We start from the raw sequence: 12,644 nt of genomic DNA on the forward strand, positions 1-12,644 counted from the left end.
GGCGGGGCCAGCAAGTGAGCGGCACCAGGGCCGCCAAGGTGGATGGGAGCAGAGGCCCCGATCACACCACTGGTGGCCCCACAGATCAGCCCTTATATCTGACCAGGCCTAGGGATCCTACCCATGCATGAATTTCCTGCACCGGGCCTCTAGTAATAATAATAAAATGAACAAAATAAAGTAATGTCTCAGCTAGATATACACTTCTATTTATCTGGAGTTTGACCCACCCATCCACCAAAATTGTTCTTATCAATGTCACCTATGACTTTTAAGTTTCTAAATCAAATAAACAACTTCAAACATCATCTTAGTTAGCATATCTTCAGATGACATATATTATTAACCAAATGACCTCATCCCTTATCATCTCCCTCCTTTCTCACTTGGTTCCTGCCAGAAGCCATTCCATCCTTGCTGCTTGACACAGAAACATCTGCACAGCATATGTTCCAAGGGACCTGGCGTATATGGCATACTGTTCTTAATATGTTTGCTCCCCTTCTTAGCGCTATTTCTTAAAAAGCAATGAATGTGTTTTCTCCCAGCAGTTTTCCTGACAGTCATGGTATAGCATGAAAAATTCAATGACCAAATTAAAAGTAATTGATTCCATGGTCAAGACTAAATCCTTTGATGTTAAGAAGTGTTTTTAAGTGTTGATAATTTTTAAATTGGATACATGTTTGACAGTTTTTCCGAATGTAATATTTCAAGAATATAATCGAAGAACATTTTGTGTATCTCAAAAGGCCCTGAGATTGTACAAAAGGATTTATTTCTTCTCCAAAAAAAGAAATAAACTAAATTAGACCAATACAATATACTTGATTGCATAAGGAAATTCTGCCACATAAAAGAAAAAATTGATTTATTAATAGCAATGTTTTTATTTAAAATAATATGCCTTTAATGTCATTAAAACTTATTAAGTGTATGCACAGACCCACAATTTTTCTAGTCTCTTAAATCTAGAAAACCCTGCCTTCCTTAAACTAAGGACAATTAAAGGTTAATGATTTATATTTTCCCTCCCTAAACAAAAGTTAAATAGCTTATGCCAAAATACTTAAAGGGACTGATAGCAGTAATCCAATTAGTGTTATTTACTGTTAACAAAGACAAGTAAAGTTAAATAATGAGCTTTATTTCAAATTAATTAAATTGGCTAATCGAAATGAATAAATATCCAAGAAAACTTAATTGTACTATACAGGAAACTGTTCCTGAAATATTAAAAATTTTTATTGATGGTTCATCTTATAGTGATAATTATTTAGCATTTAATAAAACCAAAGCAGTCATATCTCTATACAAGAAATTAAATCTAGAGTCATCAAGACTGCATTAAAGAAATGATTTCAAAAGGCTCTTCATATTATTTTTAATACAATATAGGGGAATAATAGAATATTTCCTGTAAGAATATTACATTAAGCCTGAAGTATTTTTAAATTGTTACTTTATAATTGATTTTCATTTATAATGCCTCTAGCAGGACACCTGTAAAAGTGCACTGGTGTCAAAGTGGGCCAAAAGGAAAATGGTCTAGTTAAAATAAAAGGATCTCAAATCTAATTTATAGGGAATTCCCTCTTAACATTTGGTCGAAGATATGTTTATATATTTCCAGAAAATTTCTTAAAGATCGTGTGGATTCCCGCAAAAAATATTAACTTCAACATGGACCCGAGAGAGAAACTGGCCAACTTAAAGAGGAGTCTGCACCTGGAGCCACGCCTTAGCTGCAGACAATCAACTGCCCAGCCCACAGATAGCAATGATCCCAAGGAGCCCACTGAAGATAAGAAGTGGGAAGAGGACGAAGTGGACAGCAAGGAGCCCAGAAGTGACCAGGAGCCCAGGAACACCTGAGAACATCCTTCTTGCCATGCTAGCAGCAATCAGCTGTGCGGTAATGCTACCAGGGGCAAATGGGGATGTATTCTGGACTTATGTTCCTGACCCACCGTGGGTAAGACCCCTTACGTGGGCTGATACTCCACCTAACATAGTTACTAATGATACCAAAAATCTTGGTCATCCAGGAGGACGACAGGTGGGGCAAGGAAGCCTATGGGCAAGGTATAATTACTCAGCTGTTGCCACCCAGCTTCCCTTTTGTATGACTCTAAATCAAGCCACTGCTCCCTTGTGTGTAAAATTAAAGAGAGATTTTTAGCCAGCCTGGACCCCAAAGAACGGGGAAGAAAAGGCTCAAATACGTCTATTATCTCTATCCCCACCCCCTGCCAACTAAGCCATTATGTAAAAGGTCTTATGAATGGGATCCCACTGAGGAAGAATTTAATTGGCAAGACTGTTTTAGTAATTATCCTACCACCAGCAAACTTAATAACAATTTTTTCTTTATAGACTGGAGCCCTTACGGTTCTCTGTATAGTAACAATCGCACCCTAAAGTGGGAAGGGAATGCATCCTATCTATATGCTGAAGAAAATCACTCCATTTCATGGCATGGAGGAGAATTTGTTGGACCTCAATTACAACATGACAATTGGCCTCTACAAAGTACACAGTGGAAATTAGCTGCTGCACTTGCACCTATAAAATGGTATAGTTTCAATTATAGCTCAAATAATTCCATTTCTGCTTTACGAGGAACTCTCAATAAGACAGTGTTTGCTACTGCCTGTGTGTGTGATCCATTTGTGCTCCTATCAGGCCCCATTCAGATGCATCTTAATGTTACAAGCCATCTGGATGAGGTGTCATGCACAGGTTGCACATTATCCCATTGTATTAATTCTTCATTTCAAAAGAAGTCCCTCATGATTTTAAAACAACTAGCTTTTGCTTGGGTTCCCACTAACTTAACTGAGCCTTGGGAATCTCATCAAACCTACCAACTGTTGCATGATCTAGTAAAAATCTTAAAAAGACAAAAAAGATTTCTTGGAATGTTAATTGCAGGAATCTTTGCCCTCGTAACGTTACTCACTTCTGTGGGCATTGCTGCTTCATCGATGGTACAGACTGTTCAGACCTCTCATTTCGTACAACAGGTCAAGGAAAATGTAACTAAGACCTTGTCTATACAAAAAAGAATTGACAACCAGTTTGAAATTGAATTGTCAGCATTAAAGTCTACAGTCCTGTGAATGGGTGATAAAATCCATGGCCTAGAGCAAAGAATATCTTTGCAGTGTCATTATAATTTTTCCCAGATTTGTGTTACCCCTGTTCCCTATAATAGTACCCTGCACCCTTGGGAATCAATAAAAAATCATCTTCTTAGTGCTTGGGGTCTAGGTAACACAATCCTTGATATTTTAGAATTAAACAGCATATTGTACAGTTGTCCAAGGCAAACTTACAAACTAATTCTTTGAAAGCCTGGCAACAATTTAAAGAGGACTTAAAAGAATTTAACTCCTTCCACTGGATATCCTTGCATTTACCTCTCAGCATAACCACTATTGTTTGCCTCATATTCTTGTTCTCATATGTTTACTTCTAGTCTGCAGATGTGGAATGAAGAGTCTTAAATGGATTAAAACCCTTCAAGCAGCTCTCACTTATCAAGATTTATTAAGGAAAAGTAACAGGGAAGGGTGCCTAGCACATAATTAATTATTGCCTTTACGGTACTAGGACCTCCCTTAGAGCTAAAAACAGACAATGGGTCCATGTACGCTAATTCTGTTTTCAGTATTTTTGTCAGCAATATCAAATTTATCATAAAACTAACATCACTTATTATTCTCAAGCTATTTTGAAGTAAGCCAATCATGTTATTAAGATGCAATTATTAAAATAAAAAGGAGGAGAATCGGATGAATTCATCCAGCAAAGAATTAATAACACCTTCACCTTTGCTGGAAAATCTGTGGGCCCACCTATATGTTTTGACATCACTAATAATAATCACATTCCAGGCTGTTTAGGAACCTCGCAAAAAACCCGTTACTGACTCCCCCACAGGAAAACCTAATCGATGGAATATGTGGGCTCTCACCCTTCAGAATCCTGGGTGCAGGACCCCACCTCTTATGGAGCAGGGCTTTACCCCGAGTAAAAAATCCAAGGCTTTGTAGAACATCTTCACAATCAAAGGACACTGAGGAGGGCCCATGGCCATTCATGGATGAAAACACAGGATTCCCTCCTTGGTGGCATTGTAGATATCCAAAGCCTATTCCTTTTCCTTTATATCAAAGCAAACAACAGATTTTTGACTGGCCTGTACCTAACCCCACTAAGAACTATAGAGACTATTTTAAAGCTTCCGCTAACTTTCACTGGCAGGAAGCTTTTCTCCCCCCAGGAGACCCTGTCACTCGTCGGCATTCTAATGGATGGGTCCCAGCAGTCTTAGCTTCTATAGTTAATAATCATTCTTATACTCACCATCACTTGTGGAGAGCAATTGCCGCCACAGCGCCTATAACTCTTGATAGACCCCAGCCCCCGCCTTATGGCAAAGAAACTTATCATATTAGAGCTTGTCTACCATCCCCAGATGTCTTTCTACTAAAAGATTCTCACAGTAACCTAGGTGTGACAACAAATGAAACCACTTTCACTGTTTCCTGTCACAAATGTATTTTAACCACATGTATTGATTCTAGCTTATCTATTCAATTTTTATTGTAAAGCGACCTCCTTATTTAATGTTACCTGTACAATTGCATACGCCATGGTATGATGATTCTGGGTTACAAGCTATTAGAATAATTACCAACGTTTTAACCCTCTCAAAAATATTTGTAGCAGAATTAGTCTTAGGCATAACTGCACTCATTACAATTATAGGATCACTTGCTACTGCAACCACAGCCTTAGTACAGGAAGTCCATACAGCTCAGCATGTAGATCAATTAGCAAAGAATATTTCTCTCGCTCTAGCTATCCAAGAAATAATAGACAAAAAATTAGAAGCCAAGGTTAATGCTCTTGAAGAAGCCCTTATACAAATTGGAAATGAAATTGTTACACTTAAAGTTTGTCTATCATTAAGATGTCATCTAGATTACAAATGGATCTGCGTTACTCCTTTAGAAGTTAATCAGCCAGCAATAACTTGGGACAAAATTCAACATCATATATTAGGAATTTGGAATAACAGTAATTTAAGCCTAGATCTACAAAAGTGACATCAGCAGATTCATGACGTAAGCCAATCGGGCTCACTACTTGATCCTTCCCAGGTTGCATCTTCCTTTTTTAGCGGTTTACAAGGATACATCTCTAAACAAAACATTATCCCCATGCTTTTAAGCGCAGGCCTATTTTTATTCATAACTTTAATAATTATTTGTCTTTTCCCAGTCTTCTTCTGAGTCTTAATGCAATCTGAAAGGTGGCTGCTGATTTACACACGCTACATTTAAAAAATAAGCTGTTCCATCCTTGCTGCTTGACACAGTCGCTGCAGGGAAGAAACATCTACACAGCATTTGTTCCAAGGGACCTAATGTATATGGCATACTGTTCTTCATATGTTTGCTCCCCTTCTTAGCACTATGTGTTCTAACCAGGGCCACCTCCCCAAGAAAGGTTGTTTCTCCAGGTGGGAATGTTTCCCTGGAGTTAGGGATTAATGGGACTAGGAAAGGGAATAAATCAATAAAACCCCCTAGTGTTACAGAAATACTGTGTACTACTTATGAGGAACTTAGACTGTTAGCAATAAATTTAGGACTTGCTAGGCCCACATTCCCAGGGGTCTACACACCAGAGAAAGTACCAAAGCCTATACCCCTAAAAACCTGCCGACGCAGGGCAGTCCCAAGGAAGACCACCAGCAAGGCTAAAGGGACATAACCTTTATTTAGGCCATAGAATAGGAAAATCTCCTTCAGTTATGTCCTTATAGCTTAACAATAGAGCAGTAGAATAGTGACCTTGGAATAGAAATAGCAAACTAGCTCTTATAATGGAACACAGAGACTAACCTTTAGAATAGAATGTAGAAACATAGACAATAGATAAGATTAAAATCAACAGACCTAGATAGAGATAAGATTTTTAGCAAAGGTCAGGTAAGAAACTATAAACATAAAATAAGGAACTGTAGAAGGTCAATGGAGGACCCAAAACATACCATGATGTAACTATAGAGGCATGCTTATAGAATCAAATAGTATAAATACAGTTGTAACAGGACAATAAAAAAGAACCTAACTATGCTGATCATCTGAACGCTGTCTCTGTGTCCTTCATTCTTCGCCGACGCTATCCACACCTTTGGGAACCCCTGGACCGCTGGGGCTGGACCCTGGCAGGTTCCAACCACAATGGTATTAAGTTCCTGGAACATGCCATTTCCTTAGGGCCTTCGCACATCTGCCTGGAATGTTTCCCCATCCCCAACTTCAGGGTTGACTTAAAAGTCAACTTCTCAGTAAGTGTTCTCTGGCCACACTATCATAAAATTTAACTTTCTGCCACCTGCACATTCCTAAAACTTTATTTTTTAAATATATTTTTATTGATTTAAAAGAGGAAGGGAGAGGGAGAGAGAGATAGAAACATCAATGATGAGAGAGAATGACTGACCAGCTCCCTCCTGCATGCCCCACACTGGGGATCGAGCCTGCAACCCGGTCATGTGCCCTGACTGGGAATTGAACCATGACCTTCTGGTTCACAGGTCGATGCTTAACCACTGAGCCATATCCGCCAGGCCCAAACTGTATATCTTCCTTTCCTGCTGTTTTTCTCTCTACACTTACCACAAATGACATAACAAATGTTTACTTTTCTAAACCCACTGGAATGTAAACCATCTGCAGTCAGATTTTCTGTCTTGATCATTCACTTCTGTATCCTCAGCACCTAGCGCCTAGCACCGGGTAGGGGCTAATGCATTTGTAGTAAAGGGAGGAAGAGGGACAGAGTGAAAATGAATAAACAGAGAAAAGAAAGAACTGTCTCTTGATGGTTTTCAGCTGAGGGTCCATCAAGACTACATTTAACACCTCTTCCTGATGAAAGCCAGGATTTCCTGTGTTATACTCTTTGATCAGCAATACAGTGGGAAGAGGCCTGGACTAGACACAGTTTAGTCTTAGGCATAACTGAATTAGTCTTAGGCATAACTCTAGACTTGCTCTTAAACTAGAAACATGGTCTTGGGCTCTTAACCTCACTGGGTCTGTTTCCAAATATGTAAACAAGAGAATGAGAAGATGCTGAAAAGAATACTCATCACTACAGTTCTGTGACCAACAGGCTCTGTGTATTGGGATTCAACAGAAAAGATAAGAAAAATGATTCTGTTAGATAAGGTACTTCATGTATTCTAAATAACAGATTCTCTTAGCAGATAATAACAAGTGGAAATGCTTAACTTACCAGCTTCCAGAGAAGAAATCAGTAGAGCCATGAAACAAACAAGCCTGAGTAACACTTTCATGTTCTCCTAGAGAAACAGGAATGAAAGAAAAACAAAAATTAGAAATGTTACTATTCCAGAGACTTTCAAGATGGCAGTAGAGCAGGTGAATCTTGAACTCACCTCCTCCCTAAACCAAACTGGAAATACAAATAAATTGGGGAACAATCACCCTGAATAACCAACTGAGAACTAGCTGAAGAGGAGTCTCATGCTACTAATCGAGGATTTGCAGCAGAAGGTGCATTGAGACTGGTAGGAAGGGTGGAGATGCAGGAGGGACGGGCCCCACTCCCACGGACGCAGCTGAGGTGCTGGAGAGATCACTTAGCTACAGGGGCTTTCTCCTGGGCCGTGTGGGGCCTAACCCCAGGCCAGGCTCCCCAGCCCAGAGGCTCCCCAGCCCAGAGCACCAGAGCTGGAAAGAGGCGCCCACATAGCATCCAGCTGTGAAAGCAGCGGGGTTTCTGTCCACCAAAGACAGGCGAGTCTGCTGGAGACACCGGCTCCCTCTTCAAGAGCAAACTTTAAGGAGAGAGGATGGTGCTGGCTGGAGTCGCCTGAGGACAGTCTGGGGTCTGTGGCTCTAGGGAAAGATGTGGGGGGACAGCTGCCAGGACACCTGTACCCAGTCATTCTCGGATACCGCAGCAGCCACCTTTCTGGGGCAGGGCAATCCCCTCCGAGAGCATCAGCCTGGGGGAAAGCAATTACCCACCCGGGAGTCCCTCGCACCCCACCCTGCAAGGAGCCACAGCCTAGGGCGGGGAGTAGAAGTCCGGGCAGACTTTGGGTGTCAGTGACTGGGTTTGAGGTGAGGCCATATGCCCACTTTTCCTGTGAACCAGACTGGTACTTCCCCATCACAGGAGGCCCCACAGACACACCCCGCAGCTCTTGGCAGACCCGACCTTTGGGCTCCGGAGGCCGGTCCTGAGTATTAGAGCATCCGCCCTGCTGAGCTCAAGGCAAAATCAGGGACAGACTCAGTCACCTGGCTCTGGGAGGGTCATACCCAGCACCTTCCCTGAAGTGTGAATGGCACCTCCCCTCACGAAGATCCACTAGCCCCACCGCAGAGGCTTTTCGGTGAGTGAGCCTAACAGGCAGCCAGCAGACAAGGAGGCAGAGGCGGATGCGGGTGCCTTGGCACGGGTGCCGATCTGCCCCAGGGCCCAGTACAGTAACAGCCGGCCTTGGAGCACAGCTTGGTCCTTCCTGTGTGCAGCCAAGCCCAGCAGAGGCAGCCATAACTGTGGACCAGGCCCCGGCAGCGTCTGACACTGGCCTGCACCACAGTCCTTCCCAAAATGACCAAAAGCAACACACGAAGCATCCAGCTCAGGCAGCACTGGAGCAGGATCCAACAAACTCCACAAACAGCAGATCGAGCAGGCACTAAACCTGATGAGGTGGATGCCACTTTTTTCTTTTCTGATTTTTTCTTTTTCTTTCTATTTCTTTATTTTATTTTTTCTTATTGTTTTCTTTTCTTATAATTTTTCCTTATGCTTTTTATTCTTTCTTCTTTTCGTATTCTTTTTATTCCTTTTTATATTATTATTATTATTGGTCAGCATCTGTACAGCAACTCACATACCGTAGTTGGGGGTTGAGCATCATAATTAGACAGCCTAATCCCATGCATGAACAGGCCAACAGCAATCAAGACTCAACTGCAACAGGAGAGCCCATATAACCCACATAACATTCCTAGTACATCCAGCTCAGAGAACAAGGAGATTGCACCACTGTGTCCCACAGGACGCCTGCTACATAAGGCCAACCTATGAAGACTGAGAGGCCTAGCAGATATATTTAATACACAGAAACAAACACAATGAGGCAGCCAAAATGGGGAGACAAAGAAAGAGGCCCCAAATGAAAGAACAGAAGGAATCTCCAGAAAAAGAGCTAAATGGATGTAAGCAAGCAATCTATCAGAGACAGAGTTCAAAGTAATGGTTATAAGGACTCTCAAGGTACTTAATGAGAACTATAACAGCATAAAAAAGAACATAGAAACCAGGAAAAGGAACCAGTCGGGAATGAAGAATACCATATCTGACAACAAGATACACTGAAAGGAATAAAAAGTAGGTTGGGTGAAGCAGAGGACTGAATCAGTGATTTGGAAGACGAGATAGAAAAAAATACAATCACAAAAAGGAAAAAAAGTTTGAAAAATAAGGATAGCTTAAGGGAACTTTGGGACATGAAGCATAACAGTATTCACATCATAGAGGTTCCAGAAGGAGGAAAGAAAGAACAAGGGATCAAGAACCCATCTGAAGAAATAATGACCAAAAAACCCCCTAATCTGGTGAAGGAAAATGGCATACAAGTCCAGGAAGCGCAGAGAGTCAGAACAAAATGAACCCAAGGAGGCCCACACCAAGCACATCATCATTAAAATGGCAAAGGCTAAAAACAAGGAGAGAATCTTGAAAGCAGCAAGAGAAGGCAGTCGCTTACTCTCAAGGGAGCGCCATAGACTGCCAGCTGACTCGACAACAGAAACGTTTCAGGCCAGAAGGGAGTGGCATGAAATATTCAAAAAGATGAAAAACAAGGACCTACAACCAAGGCTACTTCACCCAGCAAGGCTATCATTTAAAATTGAAGGAGAAATACAGCAATTCCCAGATAACAAAAAGCTAAAGGAGTTTGTTATACAGAAATTTAAAGGGCTTGCTTTAAGAAGCAGAAGAAAAAGGGGGTTTGGGGGTGCAAAAGAACATAGTTAAAAAATAAAATGGCAATAAATATGTACCTAACAATAATCACTTTGAATGTAAATGGCCTAGATGTTCTAATTAAAAGGTATAGGGTAGCTGAGTGGGTAAGAAAACAAGACTCATGTATATGCTGTCTTCAAGAGACACACCTCAGAAGGAAAGATACACACAGACTAAAAGTAAAGAGATGGAAAGAGATAATTCATACAAATGGAAAGGGGAAAAAGTTGGAGTAGTAATACTTACATCTGACAAAACGAGCTTGCGGCTACTTGTGTAGATTTGTTCTGTATCTGGACTGTACCCCATTAGTAGGACCCACTTGCAAAAGTCTCCCTAAACTTCCAGACCCACTCAAAGCTCACACTTTCATCTTACAAGGTAAGACATTAAATTATTTGTATAAAATTATATAGCTGTATGAAAATGCACCAAAAAAGACTAAAAAACAACAACATATTAAAATTGGGTTGGTTCCCGCAGTTGGGTGGTTTCCCCCTTCTCGGTAGCTTTCTATCTAAAATTCCTGTAATGAGCATGTATTAACTGTATCACAAAGTGAGAAACAAAAGCAAAACCTTCACAGCCCCCACCCTCGTGTGACGTAGATGGCCGACCAACCTAGCACCAGCTACAACAGGTACAGGCCAGCGATGTGATCACGTATGAAGCGAGGTCCCCGGGATGCAGTTTAATTATATGACGCTTTGTCCACACATACGGCAGGGGCGCTAGCACCTTCGGCACTGGCTGCAGGCTGCAAGGAGACACCACCACCGCCTTACCTACAAAAGCAACGTCACCAAAACACGGCCGTTGAATGCGAAAAGGAAGAAAGGCACTCCTGCCAACTGTCCTAAGCTTCTCAAGCCCAGAGGCAGCCAGTGCTCAGCAGAACCTTTTCCTTTCCGAGTCCCTGCTCCTGAGATTAGGTCACACGACCATCACCTGCTCCTGAGGGGCACCTTCACGTGCAGTAAGTTCCAGCCTCAGACCTCAGAGGACCTTCGCACGGATCTATTTGAGGGCCCCGAGGACCTCAAACTCAACAGGCCCCAAACCAAGCTCTCTGCCACATCTGCTCCCCACCCGTGACAGGTGCAGCACTGCCCTGCACTCCCCACTGTGAGGACACCCTTGCCCCCTGCACCCCCACCTAAGGGCAGACACACTGCACCCCCAGCCCCCAGCAGTGCCCTGCACCCCCCACTGTGAGGGCACCCCCAGCCCCAGCACTGCCCTGCACCCCCCACCGTGAGGGCACCCCCAGCCCCCGGCACTGGGCGTGGAACTCAGAAGCCTTAATGAGTCCTCATGGAATGAAAGAAAAGTGAACAAAAGGTGCGGTTATCCTCCCCCCACTTCAGCAGCGTGTCCAGAGCAGACCATGCTTTGAAAACTCTGCCCTTTGGTTTACACAGGGGATTGCACTGGCCTGTACTCTTATCTGTAGCTCTAAGTTAATTGCAAACACAAAATATTTTACCCAAGACATCACTCATTCAGACTCTAATGACATGCAACCACCTGAATAGTACCCAGAAAATGTTCTATTAAGAAGTGGTGTTAACAGGAATGAAAATGTTACACTGTGCTTTTTAAATAAATGGAGGAAAATGATCCCTATGCCTGGCTCAAGCCTGGAAACTTTCCTGGAGCAGTAAGACTGCGTTCCTAAAATGTCCTAACTCTGACTTTTATTCGAAATAACTTGGCCTTCTCCCAGCTTAGCCTAAAATTGCATTCACAGTATTATCAGGTTGCCTTTAAACTATGCCCGATTATAAAACAAGGTCGGAGGTGCTGCGCCTCACAGCCTGGCCACCGCTCCCGCGCTGTAAGGAGGTGTGTTTCCCTCTGCCGGAGAAGGAAATCAAGGCTTCAAATGGTTCCCAGGTCCAGGCCAATCAATTACTCACGTTAGTTTATCAACAACAAAACGAAGGCGCGGTAAACCTACTGAGCAGCCGGAGCGCCTGGCTGTGAGCAGCGGGAGCAAGGGAAGGCCCAGCTGCGTCCACACAGCACATTTCAGACACATTTCAAATGAACCCTGAGCGCAGAGCATGTGGCAGCTGCAAGCCCAAAGCCAGCGGCCGGCTGCACAGACGCCTGGCCTCGGCCATGACCCTCTGGCCCCAGTGCCTCAGGTGCGCAAGGTGGGCGACAAGGCCGACGACCTCAGACCCTTTCCTGTTCCCAGAGCTTGTAAAACTCGGAATCCAGTGCAGAGCCCAGGCTTACTCAGCCGCCCACACCTGCTCTGGGAAAAAGCAGGCGGGGGGTGGGGGGGGCAGGTGCCTCCCCGCAGTGACTCAGTCCCAGAACCCTAGGGCGGGCGGGTGTCGCTCCAGGCTATAGGAACGGGTTAGTGTCACATGATCAAAGAGAATAGGGACAGTGGGAGGGGAAATGGGAAAAATGCACCCAAGACTAAACAAACCACGCTCCCAACAAAAATCAGCATAACCCCGTGCACCCAAAACGACAGAAATTCCAGGTGCGAAGCCAAGCCCGACCTACTCCACACCGGCCCGGCGGGTCGG

At 43.2% G+C, this 12,644-nt stretch overlaps 1 protein-coding gene across 3 annotated transcripts in view; it reads right to left on the minus strand.

Annotated features, from left to right (window-relative positions):
• Nucleotides 1-12,644, minus strand: part of LOC102437031 (interleukin-1 receptor type 1) — a 51,792-nt gene that overhangs the window by 24,396 nt on the left and 14,752 nt on the right. For all 3 annotated transcript variants that reach the window (XM_023743996.1, XM_023743995.1, XM_023743994.1), the window contains one exon: nt 7,321-7,387. In XM_023743996.1, the coding sequence (XP_023599764.1) occupies nt 7,321-7,381 (61 nt within the window). In that variant the 5' untranslated portion in view covers nt 7,382-7,387. Of the gene's footprint in view, nt 1-7,320; nt 7,388-12,644 lie in introns of those variants that run through there.

Source organism: Myotis lucifugus, unplaced genomic scaffold (genome assembly GCF_000147115.1).
Source record: "Myotis lucifugus unplaced genomic scaffold, Myoluc2.0 scaffold_422, whole genome shotgun sequence".
NCBI classification, from domain to species: Eukaryota; Metazoa; Chordata; class Mammalia; order Chiroptera; family Vespertilionidae; genus Myotis; species Myotis lucifugus.